General features: G+C 43.7%; 2 protein-coding genes across 6 annotated transcripts in view; one reads left to right on the top strand and one right to left on the bottom strand.

Moving 5' to 3' along the window:
• The window catches only part of LOC138736878 (ectonucleotide pyrophosphatase/phosphodiesterase family member 3-like), a 120,592-nt gene extending 118,427 nt beyond the window's left edge, over positions 1-2,165 (bottom strand). For both annotated transcript variants that reach the window (XM_069887026.1, XM_069887027.1), the window contains exon 1: positions 1,561-2,165. In XM_069887026.1, coding sequence (XP_069743127.1) covers positions 1,561-1,572 — 12 coding nt within the window. In that variant the 5' untranslated portion in view covers positions 1,573-2,165. The remainder of the gene's footprint in view (positions 1-1,560) is intronic.
• The window catches only part of med23 (mediator complex subunit 23), a 96,831-nt gene continuing 83,736 nt past the window's right edge, over positions 1,793-14,887 (top strand). Inside the window, exons 1-3 of one of the 4 annotated variants that reach the window (XM_069887022.1) lie at positions 2,001-2,091; positions 2,303-2,436; positions 10,101-10,132. In XM_069887022.1, the coding sequence (XP_069743123.1) occupies positions 2,341-2,436; positions 10,101-10,132 (128 nt within the window). In that variant the 5' untranslated portion in view covers positions 2,001-2,091; positions 2,303-2,340. The other 3 variants (XM_069887021.1, XM_069887024.1, XM_069887023.1) reach the window with 3 other exon arrangements.

Below are 14,887 nucleotides of genomic sequence, written 5' to 3'. Positions count from 1 at the left end.
TCTTCACCACTGACTACAATTTACCTTCAAGATATCCTGGACGAGAACTCCAAGCCCCTCTGTTTCTTGGAATTTTCAATTTTCTCCTCACTTAGAAAATAATCTGCTGTTACGAGCCCCAAGAACTCAAAATCCAGCAGCAACAGAAATTTACCAAGATGATGGCTACTTAAACAAAATAGGTTTTATTTTCTTAGCACAGAATAATAAGATCAATATTTATCACTGTTACTTAACTTAACCCCCTCCTAATTCTAAGTGTATGTGTGTTTATTTTCAAGTTAATTCCTTTTCACTGTCCAGTCATTTACTCTTCACTCTCCGAGTTTACTGGTTTCAGGCAATTTTCAGTACTGTGCACAGAATTAAAGAGTCATTACATTTATCAGGCTCTGGTGCCTTAAATTATTACCAATCAGGAAGGTCTTTGGTGGGTGCAGAGAAATGTTCTTTGCTCATTGGACACGCAAAATGATTTCCGTCAATCAGCAGCCAAAGTGCCTTCTTCCAGCTTACTGCAAGAGTTCTTCTGCAGCTAAATCCATCTGCAGCTTCCCCATTTCCTTAACACTACCTGCTCTTCCACCTAACTTTACAGCATCTGCATACTTCAGCACAAAACCATTCATTCCATAATCTAAATCATTAATAAATATAAAAAGAAGCAGCCCCACATGACGCCTGTGGAACACCACTAGCCACTGGCAACCAACCAGAATATGATCCCTATATTCTGACTCTGCTTCCTGCCAATCAGTCAATGCTCTACCCATGCTAGTATATTACTTGTTGTACCATGGGCTCTTATCTTGTAAGTAGCCTCATGTATGGCACCTTGTCAAAGGCCTTCTGAAAATCCAAATATGCAACATCTGCAGCCTCTCAATTATCTAGCTAATAGGTTTGTCAAGTTGGTTATAAGAATTTAATCAGCTCTCCTACATTTCCTCTATTTCTCAGTTCTATTCTCAAGTCCACCCACCCCCCATCTTCTGGTCCCTTCCCTCAGTAGAAAAAAGTATCTTCACCTTTCACCCACCAACTTCCACATTCAGCACATCATCCTATATCAATGCAACAAGACCCTAACATCAGCCACATCTTGACCCCTCTGCACCCCTTTCTGCCTTCCGTAGTGATCACTCCCTCTATGATCCCCTTGTCCACTCATCCCTCCTGGTACTTCCCTCTACAACTGGAAGAGGTACATCACTTGCTCTCACATCTCCTCCTACACCACCATCGAGGCACCTCCAGCCCACCAAAGTGAGGCACAAGTTCACGTCCAGATCCTCCTGCATTCCCTGCTCCTGATGTGGTCACCTCTACATTGCTGAGACCAAACACAAGACAGCGTGTAGAACACCTGCAGACAGTTTACGATAGCCACCCACAGCTCTTGGTTGCATCCAAGGTCAGATTATTGTCAAGAGTGCAGACATGATATCACATACAACCCTGAGCTTCTTTCTCCTTCCCCACCACCCACCACCCACCACCCCCCCACCCCACCCCACCCCACCCCACCCCGGAGACAGAATTTATCCCCCATTCCCACACCGAGCTGTCCATCTTTGGCCCTCAGTAGCAGCAGAGTGTGGCCCCGAATGGAGGAACACCTCACTTTCTGCCTGGCCAGGGAGCTGGGTCTCCAGCTGCAATGTCACGGGTGAACGCAGAGGGCGCGAAGCGCGGGCGGCCAACTCCTGGCACCGATTTGAGACGTGGTCCCGCCGGGTGGCTGAGGTGTAATTGTCGGAGACTCATCGGCTCCGGTCCCGAGGACCGATTGGGGGGGGGGGGGGGGAGAGTGGCGTGCGTCCTCCTGATGTCGCCGAGCCTCCTGCAGCGGGTTCGAGCTTCGTCCGCTGTGAACTGAGAGCTCTCACTTGGCGGGGGATACGCCGCGGAGCTCGGGAGCCTTCCGGAACCCAGGTGGCAGGACGGAGGATGAGAGGGGACGATGCCAGTGATGCAGGAAGCGGAAGCTGCTCGCGCTTTCAATGGGTTGAAGGGGAGCGGGAGGCTCAAGCGAGGAAGATGGCGGTTTCCCTGGAGACGCAGCTACAGAGCATTTTCGAGGAGGTGGTGGTGAGTGAGGGCGGGGGGCGGGAAGAGAAGTGTAGGGAGGTCGGGAAGGGGCGGTGGGGGAGTGGATGGATCTGCGGGGTTGAAGGCGAAGATTACATGGAGAGGTGGTGGGGTGAGGGGTAGGAAATGAGGGGAGTGGGACTGGAGGTGGGAGAGATTCAATGCTTGTGACGTAGTTGAATTACTCAGCAATACTCACTGCTCTTGCAAGTTAAACCAGAAATTCTGCAGTCGCTGTGATGCACATCAATGCTGGAAGAGCTCAGCAGGCCACGCAGCCTCCACATTCGGCACATCATCCTATATCAATGCAACTGTCGTTTCGGGCCTGCGTCCATCTTCAAGGTGCGAGTGAAAAGCAGGCAGGTGCCTGAATTAAAAAGCTGGGGAGATGGGAAGAATGTGCAGGGGGAGGAGTATAGAACAAAAGACAAGGTGTTAATTGATTTGAAGCGAAAGAAGGAAGTCTGCAGTGATTATCGTAAAAGCACAATGCCGGAGAAACTCAGCAGAACGCGCAACGTACTTTGTGTAGTCAAGATGTATAACCAACGTTTCAGGTCTGAGCTCTACATCAAGGTAGGAGCAAAATGTAGGTAGGCACCCTGAATAAAATTGTGGAAAGAGGGGCAGTGGGAGGAGCACAGGAGTTAATTGATTAAGGATGGGACACAGGAGAGCGGAAAGGTGAGAATTGATGGGGGCGTGAGGGTTGGATCTGTAAGCAGAGCTGGTGAAAGGAGACAGAGGGAAAAGGGAAGCAAAAGAGAACTAAGGGAAAAGCGATGTATGGAAAAATGGGTTTTGGAGGGGTTAACAGAGACGAGAGAAGTCGATATTTGAGGTGTTCCTCCAATTTACGGTTGGCTGCTGTCTGACAGTGTATGAATCCATGGACTGACATGTTGGCAATGAAATGAGGTGGGGAGTTGAAATGGTTGCCTTCTGGGAGATCTCGCAGAGTGAAGGTGCTCAACAAAGCAATCTCCCAGTCTGCATCCAGTCTTTCTGATGTAGAGGAAACCACAATAGGAGCACAAGGTGCAGTAGACGGCTCCTGCAGATTTGCAATTGAGGTGTTGCTTCACTTGGAAGGGTTGTTTGGGATCCTGAATGGAGATAGGGGAGGAGGCGTGAGCACAAGTAGAGTACCTCCTATGGTCACAGGGATAGGTGCCATGGCCCATTGGTGGGAAGGGAGTAGTGGACGAGGGAGTCATGCAGGGAGAGGACCCTGCGGGAGGTGGAGAGGGTACGAGAAAGGAAGATGTGTCTGGTGGAGTGATAACACAGGTGGTGTAAATGGCAGAGGATGTTATGTTAGATGCAGAGGCTAGTGGGGTAGTAGGAAGAAGGGGAATCCTGACCTAATTGCATTTCCGGACAGAGGGGGCCATGGTAGATGTGCAGGTAATGGAGAATATGTGGGCAAGGGCTGAGTTGATGGTGGTAGAGGGAAAGCCACGTTATTTTAAGAAGGAGGACATCTCTGATGATCTGGCATAGAAGATCTTGTCCTGGGAGCAGATGGGTCAGAGATGGAAGAATTGAGAGAAAGGAATGAAATCCTTGCAAGGTACAGGGTGTGAAGAGGTATAGTTGAGGTAGCTGTGGAATTTGGTGGGTTTGTAGAAGATTGAGACAGAGATCACGAAAGGGGACAGTATTGCTAGAGATGGACCAAATGGATCAGAGGTCAATCCACAGGATCATGAGTCGCAGAATAGATCACTGGGGTCTCCTTCCCCACACCCAGCCCCCCCCCTCCCCGACGTGATCAAGCAAGATCGATGTCTGAAGAGGGTGCAAAAAATCATTGATAATCCCTACCACCCCAGACTCTGCATCATTCAGCTACTCCCATTGGGAAAGAGATATAGGAATATCCGTGCCCGCACCACATGGCTGAGAAACAGCTTCTTCCCATGAGCAGTGAGAATGTTGAATGACCAAAGGAACTGCTCACACTGACCATCCAAAACTCCCCTATTTATTTTCCGAAACCATATTCGTGTGTGTGTTCTGCATATGTTATGTATGTGTCTGGTTGTGTGTCTACCTGTTTTGCACTGAGGATAGAACACTTTCATTAGGTTGTACTTGTGCTAATAAATTTGTATTGGAGGTCGGGGTGGAAGTTGACAGCAAAGTGGATAAAGTTGACAACCTTATCATGGGTGCATGACACAGCGCAAGGTAGTCATCAATATAACAGATAGAGTTGAGGGATTTTTTTGTAGGCTTGTAGTGTGGACTGCTCCATGTAGCCATCAAAAAGGCAGGCATAGCTGGAACCCATGTGGGTACCCATGGCTACCTGTTTGACTTTGAGAAAGTGAGGTGAGTCAAAGGATAAGTTATTAGGGGTGAGGACAAGTTCTGCCAGCTGGAGGAAGATGGCGGTGGATGGGGACTGGTTGGATTTATTGTCAAGAAAGAGACTAAAGGATTTGAGCCTGTTGGTATGGGGGATGGAGTTGTATAGTGATTGGATGTCTATGGTTAAGATGAGGCGGTTAAGTTCAGGGAACTGGAAGTTCTTGAAGTGATGCATGGCATGTGAAGTATTGCAGATGTAGGTGGGGAGGGACTGGACTGCGGGGGTGGGGGAGGGAGCATCCCGACTCACCTCCACGCTAGTGTCCTGTTCAGGCCCTTGGTGCACTTTCCTTTAAATTCGAATTCAATTTAAAAGCACTATAACAGCATTGTGCTAGCCACTCTGCTAAGTGCTGCTGTCATAATTAAACCCCCTCTCCAAGTTAATACTTAAATAATGTACTAATAAGATAGACTCTTGTCAGGAAGGGACAGGGATACACTTTGGGAGAATTACCCCAACAGCAGCAGCGCTGGCTGGCTCTTCATTGTGGGTACTGTCATTTTATTCAAGCGCAACCTTATTCTATCATCTACAGTAGGAATGACTGGGGCGCTCTGCCGACTGAATATTTGCCCCGAGAGGTTGTGTGTGGCCTCGGAGAACATTTACTTTTACAATTTTAAACTTTTATTTAAAACTTTATATATTTTTAAAAATAATTATTTATATATCTCCTAATTTTGCCACTGTTTTGCGTTTCCAGTTGATTGAATGCCGTATAATGGGGATTTTACTGAAATATACCGTCTTGGGTGAAACCACAATTTACATGATTGTAACTGTCTTGGCGAAAAACCCTGTCACACACATTCCTTTCATTCTCTGTCCATTGTTTCCCCCATTATCAACTTGAAGCTTACTTGATTTCTGACTTTTACAAAAACTGGTGAAAGGTCCTTTATCTCAAATATTAAATGTTTTCTCCACAGATGCTGCCTGATTTATTCAATTTTTTTTTTGTTTAGTGTTTGGTCTTTGACAAGGAGGCTTTTATTTTCCATTGTTAAATGTTTACTATAAACAGTAGAACCCCTGGTATCTGGATAAGGATTTGTGAGTTTTGAACAGTTTGCTCATGCAGTGTCTCACCTACTTCATAATTTCTTCTGAACAATAGTTTAAAAGTTCTGAATTCAGCACATTTGTAGGTCTGAACTTTTGAATTGACTTTTCAGATTTGGCATTGTAAGAGTAGGTCTCAAGCAACTGAAAAATTCACTTGTCCAACATTGTTGCCAGATACCAAGAGTTTTATTATTTATTGATCATGTTCAGCTTTTATAGCAGTGTTTCTCAACCTTTTCTTTCCACTCACATACCACTTTAAGTATTCCCTATGCCATAAGTGTTCTGTGATTATAAGGGATTGCTTAAGGTGGTATGCGAGTGGGAAGGGAAGGTTGAGAATCACTGCTCTCGACCCAATTGTTACGGAAATATTTTGCTTGAGAAAAACTGTTATTGGCCCATTTCCTTTGGAGTAATGAAACTGTGTACATAATGAGTCAAACAGTGATTTTCAAACTTTTTCTTTCCACCCATGTACCACCTTAAGCAATCCCTTACTAATTACAAAACACCTATGGCATGGGGAATACTTAAAGTGGTATGTGAATGGGGGGAAAAAAGGTTGAGAACCACTGTTTTAGAGTGAGCTCAGAAATTGTGAGTTGTGTCATGTGCATCAATTTTTGATTCAAGTTTCTCTCGAACATAATCAGCAATAATTTCCTTTTTGTTTCTTTCTGAGGTCTTCTGGGATTGAGTATCACCTATAAGGCCAGCATTTATTGCCTTTGAGCTGGTGGTGATGAGCCATCTGTTGAACCACTGCAGACCTAATGCTCGTACTCCACATCACCTTTGGGAAAGAATTTCTTGCATGTGGATCAGTGACCATGATTGACAGGGATTTACTTCCATGTCAGAACAGGGTGCAGGTTGAATGTTGAATAGTTTACTGTCACATGTACCACGATACAATCAAAGTTGTTTTTGTATGCTATCCAGGCAAATAAATCCATACTTAAGAACAACAGGAACTGCAACAATTAAACAAAAGTGCAGGCTGTAGTGTTACAGTAAGTCAAAATATGTGGAGTATGGTTGTCAAAGGCAAAGTTTAGGATATAGAAAAACCACCATTAAAACCATGCATGGGTCCACCAAACAGTCTGACAACAGCAGGAAGGAACTGTTCTTAAATTAAAATCCTTGTATTTTCAAATGTGTATCTTCTGTCAATGAAGAGAGTGAGTGGGGAAGGCTGGGACTGATGTGTTGGCAGCTTTCTCAAGACAGTAAGGTATATAAATGGAATCAATGGAGAGCTGGTTTTTTTGCATGATGAGTGAGCTGCGTTCACAACTGCAGTTTCTTGTGGTCTTGAGCAGAACAGTTCCTCTATGAAGCAACAAGGCAGGATACTTTCTCTAGTGAATATTTTAAAAGTTGGTCAGAGGTCTTGGGGCATGCAAAATTTCTTTCATCTTCAGAAAAAGTAGATAGAATTGGTGAAGTGCTGTTGGTAGTGTTGACTTGGTTAAACCAGAACAGGTTGGTGATGTTTCTCCTGAGAACTTAAAGGCCTCCATTACCTTGGCACCTTTAATAAAAACATGGAGAGAGAAGTTGTTACACTTGCACTGTGCCACCAGGTTCTTTACCTCCTTCCTGTTTGTTGTATTCTGGTGAGGTATTCTGGAGCAACTGCTGTCCTAGTACTACTTAATGGTGGAGCTGATAAGTCTGTTAGATTTTGGAATTGCCTCAACAAATATGTGCATGTGGCAGGCCGCAACCACGGAGATCAGGATGGCACAACACGAGGTAATAAACAGTGGCATAACTCACTAACGCGACCCCTAGTTTAGTGAACTGGCACGGTTGGAAGCTGGAAAAGTACAAGACCAGCAGCTCTAAAATGGTGCTGGCCAGGCTGCCCAGCTAACAGAGCAACAGCAGGCTGGAGAAGAAGGGTATTCCGCAGGCAGCAATCCCGTTTTTGTTATTCGTGTGAGTGATGTCAGCCAATCAACCAAACAGCGGAAACTCCAACTGTATAAAAGGAGCATTTCCAGTCTCAATAAAGTCAGAGCTTAGCCTCCCACACTGCGAGTGTGTGTGTTTTTTCATAGCAGATGGCTACATGCAATATATTTTGTTGATTGCACACACTGCAGTAACGGTATTCTGTTGTTGGAAGGAATGAATGGACAGGATGATGGATGAGGTGCCAATGAAGCAGGCTAATTTATCCTACATCAGTGGTTCTCAACATTTTTCTTTCCAGTCACATACCACTTTAAGTATTCTCTATGCCAGGGTTTCCCAACCAGGGGTGCGAGATAACATTTCAGTTTTTTTATAAATCCATACTCCTTCAATTTAGATAATATGTGAGATGATGAAGAGCTGAAGGAAGATCTTATTGAACGGCGCACAAATCGTGTTCTTGAAATGTAGTTTTGAAGCAAAACTTTGGAACAATATTCGGTAATATTCGGTGTTCGGCAATGGACATGTTTCCAAGACTTTGTGAAAAAGCACTACCTGTGCTCATCCCATTCGTGACGATGTACTTCTGCGAGTCTGGATTTAGTGCCTTTTTGTCAATCAAGACAAAATCTAGAAATAGCATGGGTGCACAGGCAGACGTGCGGGTTGCTATCAGCCACAAAGTGCCACGTTTTGAAAACTCTTAAGCAATAAACAGGAACAAAAGAGTCATTAAATTTAAATTGGCTTATGAACATTTGAACATTAGTTCTTTAATTTTTTAAAGAAATTTCATGGATGAAAATTTATGCAACTTTTAATTTGTAAAACTTTTGCTTTTCCATATGTTTCATTTTTGTTTAAATATTATTAAAAATTGATTATACAAAATTGTTTTGGTCACCTTCACCTTTCTTTGGCTTTGCTTCGCGGACGAAGATTTATGGAGGGGGTAAAAAGTCCACGTCAGCTGCAGGCTCGTTTGTGGCTGACAAGTCCGATGCGGGACAGGCAGACACGATTGCAGCGGTTGCAAGGGAAAATTGGTTGGTTGGGGTTGGGTGTTGGGTTTTTCCTCCTTTGCCTTTTGTCAGTGAGGTGGGCTCTGCGGTCTTCTTCAAAGGAGGCTGCTGCCCGCCAAACTGTGAGGCGCCAAGATGCACGGTTTGAGGCGTTATCAGCCCACTGGCGGTGGTCAATGTGGCAGGCACCAAGAGATTTCTTTAGGCAGTCCTTGTACCTTTTCTTTGGTGCACCTCTGTCACGGTGGCCAGTGGAGAGCTCGCCATATAATATGATCTTGGGAAGGCGATGGTCCTCCATTCTGGAGACGTGACCCATCCAGCGCAGCTGGATCTTCAGCAGCGTGGACTCGATGCTGTCGACCTCTGCCATCTCGAGTACCTCGACGTTAGGGGAGTAAGCGCTCCAATGGATGTTGAGGATGGAGCGGAGACAACGCTGGTGGAAGCGTTCTAGGAGCCGTAGGTGGTGCCGGTAGAGGACCCATGATTCGGAGCCGAACAGGAGTGTGGGTATGACAACGGCTCTGTATACGCTTATCTTTGTGAGGTTTTTCAGTTGGTTGTTTTTCCAGACTCTTTTGTGTAGTCTTCCAAAGGCGCTATTTGCCTTGGCGAGTCTGTTCTTAAGTAAATTATTACTTTAAAGGGTGCGAGAACATATTAAAATTTTTTAGGGATGCGGGGCTTAAAAATTGTTCAGGAACCACTGCTTTATGCCATAGGTGCTCTGTGATTAGTAAGGGATTTGCTTAAGGTGGAATGTGAGTGGAAAGAAAAAGTTTGAAAACCACTGTTTTAATCATACCTAACTGACTCATTATATGCATAGTTTTATAACTCCAAAGGAAATGGGCCAGTGACAATGTTTCTCAAGCAAAATATTTCAGTAACAATTGGGTCGAGAGCAATGATTCTCAACCTTCCCTTCCCACTCACATACCGCCTTAAGCAATCCCTTACTAATCACAGAGCACTTATGGCATGAGGATTACTTAAAGTGGTATGGGAGTGGAAAGAAAAAGGTTGAGAACTACTATCCTACATCATGCTGAGTTAAATTGTTAGCACTGTGTTTATCCAGGCAATTGGAGATTCCAGTATCTACAGTCTTCCATCTGCCTCCAGTATTCTTTCACATTTTTGACTTATAGTGTATAATGGCAGAAAGACTTTGGGTTGTCAGGTGGTGACGATTCACTCATTGGAGAATATCCAGTTTCAGATGTTCTGCTGTAGCCATGGTATTTATAGAGCTGCTCCATATTAGTTTCTACATGTCCAAGAAGTTGATGGTTGATTACTTGGTGATTGCAATGTCTTTGAATGTCATGTGTAGATGGTAGTCCTCTTTGTTGGAGATGGTCTTTGCATTGCATTTTTGTAATGCAAAGGTTAGTTATTAGTTTTTTAATAATCAGCTCTGCAAGAAATTTTGCATACCCTATACTATTTTCTTATAACTTTTACTGAGAGTTCAACTTTCGCTTTAGCTATTTTCTTTCCCCCCCCCCCCCTCATCCTACAATTTCCCCTTATTTTCAGACTGTTATAAAGCATTCTGTGCTTTAATCCTTATTTAATTAACCTGTTGTTTTCTTTGGCAGAAAACTGAAGTAATAGAGGAAGCATTTGCTGGGTGAGTATGCATGTCTTAGCAATTTTAGTCAGCTAAGTACAAGTTAACCACAATTATAGTAAATTCTTTGAGTGGACAATGTTGGCTCCACCAACTTGAACTGAATTTGCTTTTCATAAAATATTTAAAAATAGTACTTCCATTTGCTAAAATGTTAGCTATGTAATACAGTAAAGTACCCTGTATCCGAAATGCTTGGACGTTTTTCAGGAATTGGGTATTTTTAGTTTTCGAAACAATGGAACTAAGCAGTGCAGAAGTATCAGCAGAATACCTGTATCAGCAGTCCCGACACCTCCCCAATACTGTTGCCGATCCCTTACACCTCCCCATCGCTGCTGGTCCTGACTATGGTCCACGCTCCTGCCCAGGAGCCCAAGGACCCCATTCCTGCCTGGGAGGCCGCTCTCCTTGATGACGCTGGGACAAAGGATTCTTCTGACTGTTTGCAGGTGGGAGACAGTGGCATGCAGTTTGTAAACCAAGTGCAGTGGAGGATATAACTTCACCTCAAGTGTTGGTTGTTGTTGGGTTGAAGGCACAGTGGAGAGATTGGAGAGACATCACGTGCTCTAGTTAAGATTAATTCCCAGAATCCACAGTGCATGGGAATATGTGCACACTGAGAGCGGATGATGGTGGTGGGGTCAGGTCCGGAGGTGTCAGTTTCTAATCCAGAGAATGCAGCTCATTCCCCAGGCTGACATTAACAAACAGCTGGAGGGACTCTGCAGGCCAGGTCTGTGGGCAGAAATGGGCAGGAGGCTGTATCAAGTAAAAAGGAGATGGATGATACTGCCTCTATGTAAGGGGAAAGAAGGTGGTGAGGGTCATGAGGTGAGAAGGTGCAGGACAGGTGAAAGGTGTGGATGCAGGGAGAGTTGGAAAGAAAAGTCAATAGGAGTCGGTAAAGAAGAAATGGAAAGAGAGAGGGAAGGGAGTTACCTAAAACAAGGACAATCGGCATTCATGCCCTTTGGTTTAAGGGTTGACCCTTATACCTAATTTTTCTCCATGCGCTGCCTGACCTGCCAATTTCCTCCAGTCGCTCACTGATGGCTTGAGATCCAGCCTGCTTCTCTGAGCCAAAATCCTGCCGTTCAGCATCTGTCTTCCTGGCTGGTTCTGAGCTCTGTTGTTACCAAACTGACGCTAACAGAGCGTCAGAGCCCCACATGGGCAGGTCAGGTGGCGAATGTTTTTCAACTTGTGGTGTCATGTGGGCGCTAAAAAACAAGTTTGGTTTTTGGATCTTTTTGGTATTCAGAAGTTGGGATATTTGGTGCTCGACCTGCACCTAAAATAATGCCTGAAGCAAACAATTCAAAGAAATAAAATAAACCTATATTGCCATATGTATTTTGCTAATCTTGTACTGATCTTTTCAACAGCCCCATACTTAATTGTTTTGCATGACCCCATGTGTACATGTATAACACCACACAGTTGTATTCCCTATATGCTGAGCCCACTTTCATCTACATGCACATACACAACAAATGTCAATTTTTATTGAAAAGGTGTAAAAACACAAGCTTGTGTGCTGGACCATGTTGAGATTAAGATGGAGGAAGTGCTAGATCTTCTTAAACATTAGGATTGATAAATCCCTAGGACTAGAAGAGATATGCCTCCAGTTGCTATGGAAAGGGAGGGAAGATATTGCTGGGGTGTTGGCAATGATCTTTGAGTCCTCCTTGGCAGGGGAGGTGCTGGAGTATTGAAGAATAGCAAATGAGGTCCCTTTGTTTCAAAAAAAAGGCAATAGGGAGAATCCATGGAATTATAGTGGGCAAACTATTGGAGCGGATTCTTAAGGACAGGATTAGAGAAGTACAGTGTTCTCACGGATAGCCAGCATGGCATTGTGAGGGGAAGGTCGTGCCTCACAAGCCTAATTGAGTTGTTTGACGAAGTATCAATAGAAATTGAAGGTCGGGCATTATATGGATTTAGTAAGGCATTTGACAAGGTCCCCAGTATTTCCACTTAGTGATCCATGCTCTAAATTAATCTCCTTTATTGCCTATACTCCTAGTATTGAAATACACATTTCAAACCCTGCATGACTACATTTATGTTTCGTCCCCTGCCTGTCCTTCCTCACAAACTCCGAACACATTGCATCATGATTTTGACCTTCTGCACTGGTTCCATCCCCAACTGATATTGGTCCCTTTCCAGTTCAGGTGCGGCTCGTCCTTTTTGTACAGAAAGTCAGACCTTCTCCAGAAGAGATCCCAATGATCCACAAATCTGAACCCCTGTCCTCTGCACCAACTCTTCAGCCATGCATTCATCTGCCACAACTTCATATTGCTTCCCTCTCTGGCACATGGCACAGGCAGCGATCCCAAGATTAACACCCTTGAGGTCCTGCTTTTCAGCTTCTTTCCTAACTTCCTACATTCCCTCTTCAGGACATCATCCCTTCTCTTATCTATGTCATTGATCCCCCACGTGGACCACAACATCTGATTGCTCAACCTCCCTAAAATGCTGTGAACTTGATCTAAGACGTCCCTGATCCTGGCACCTGGGAGGAAACAGGAACCTTGATCTCATTCACAGAACCTATCTGTTTGTCTAACCAATGAATCCCCAATCACTGTAACTCTCCTCTCCCCATCCCCCCTCCCTCCTTCTGAGCTGAAGGGCCAGACTCTGTGCCAGATACGTGAACCACAACGATTTGTCCTTGGTTGATCGTTTCCCCCTCCCCCCAACAGTATCTGAAATGGTATATTTATTGTTGAAGGGAATGGCCACAGGGTTGCTCTGCACTGCCTGCCTATTTCCCCTTCCCTCTTCTAACAGTCACCTAGCTATCTGCCTCTTGACCTTTGAGGTTGACTGTTTCCCTGAAGCTTCTGTCTATCACTGCCTCTGCCTCCTGAATGATCCGAGCTTAACCAGCTCCCCCACTGTTTCCAAGGAGCTGCAGCCAGATGCACCTCTTGCAGGTGTAGCCATAAGGGACAATTGTGCTGTCCCAGATTTCCCACGTGCAGCGTTTGGAGGATTCCACTGCCCTCGCTGCTGTCCCCATTACTTATTCTTTGTCTAAATGCAAAGTTCTTACCTGGCCTTGCCTTACTGGAAACTCCATCAACTTGAGTGAATCAGAATGTTTTGGAGTTGACAGCAAACGATTAAATTTGAGAGCATTTTGCACTGCATATTTAGTCTTTCAAGTTGTTTGTTGTGGTACTGGACAAATCCAGGTTTTCAATTTTTGTTGCGCAATGAAAAGATTTGTAAACAAGTTTACTGCAATTAGTCTTTGACTTCACTTGGCTCAAAGCTGACAAACAAAATTCAGTTTTTTGATTTCAGCAGACATCTTCCATAGTGATCTCATTGATATTTATTGTTTGGGTGAGGCATTAAACAAAGATCTTCTCTGTTCTCTCAAGAAGTTTTGAAGAAGAATGAGAGTATTATCGCTGATATTTTGAGCAGTGTTTAAAATTATTGAAGTTCTCTTTTCTGCAAGCTTGTGTAAGAACATAAGAAATCGGAGCAGGAGTTGGTCACGTGGTCCCTTCAAGCCTGCCTTGACATTTAATGTGAATGTTGCAGATCTGCGCCTTCCCATTCTTTTGTGTCAGTCACCCTTTCCTTCAAATCCTGTAAATATTGACAGCTATGTTTCCTCTATTATTATATTGACAGCATTTACAAACCTATTGCCTGAAGATGCTTTAAGATGTCTTGAGGTATTGAAAATTGCTGTATAACACGAGTCTTTATTTTCTTTCAAGCAGCTTCCAGAACCTAACATCTTCCTCTCTTGATTCTTAGCCCAGGGTTAGTCCATGTTATTTCCAAGCTCATTCCACTCTATAATTTGAATTCATCTTGCTGCTCTTCACCTTTCAATTGTTTATGTCATCTATTCCCTCTGTGAAATCCCAAACATGCATTTGCTTTGTGTTTTTAGCCATGTTGAGCTTTCACATCACAAGTTTCTATTTCTGGCTTCTTTCTTTTCTGTCACATTATTTTATCACATCCTCATTATTATCTCCCTAATACTGTCCTGTGTGTTTTGCTTGATTGTTCACCATTTTGCCTTTTTTAACATTTTTGATGGGGCTCTTTGAGGAAATTTTCCAGAGCAGTAACCCCAAGAATTTCATTAATCTATAATTTTGTGTCTCCAGTTCATTAATAGTCATAATTTTTCATTGGTCTTCTGCAATTAGCTTGTCATCTTCCTTCTCATTCCATTTAACTTGCCAACCCTAGCTCTCCTTGTATTCTACTAGTAGACCAAGAGCCATCAAATCCTGTTGGCTTCCTTCTACAGAAAACACATTGTGAGCTGGGTACAGTATTATGTTCATGATTTGTTTGTTAATAATTAGGACAGTGTATATCAATATCTTTCAATGGAATTTAAATTCCAAGTAAGTATTGTATCACAACAAAGATGGGATTAGCTTTCATGTCGTATATTGATGTGAACCACTTCCACCTAATCACTTCTCTCCATCAAGTTTAATATAATTTTTGTGATCACTTGGAGTGTGGTTAATCCCACACATAATTTTCAAGTAATTCAGGTTTCTAAAACTGTTGTTTTCAGAAGCAGGGTGTTTTTATTGAACAAACATCTGGATGGCAGTTAAAATCAAGTTCATCAACAGAATAACCTATCCACACAAATGTTGCTGAGTAAATAAAATTTAAGACATTTTAAATAAATACAAAAACCACAATGGCAACTTACATATATTTACTTTTGGTCAA

This window comes from Narcine bancroftii, chromosome 6, assembly GCF_036971445.1.
Source record: "Narcine bancroftii isolate sNarBan1 chromosome 6, sNarBan1.hap1, whole genome shotgun sequence".
In the NCBI taxonomy this organism is placed as follows: Eukaryota; Metazoa; Chordata; class Chondrichthyes; order Torpediniformes; family Narcinidae; genus Narcine; species Narcine bancroftii.
Note: the sequence above shows the minus strand (reverse complement) of the source record. Positions and strands in the feature narration are given on the sequence as shown.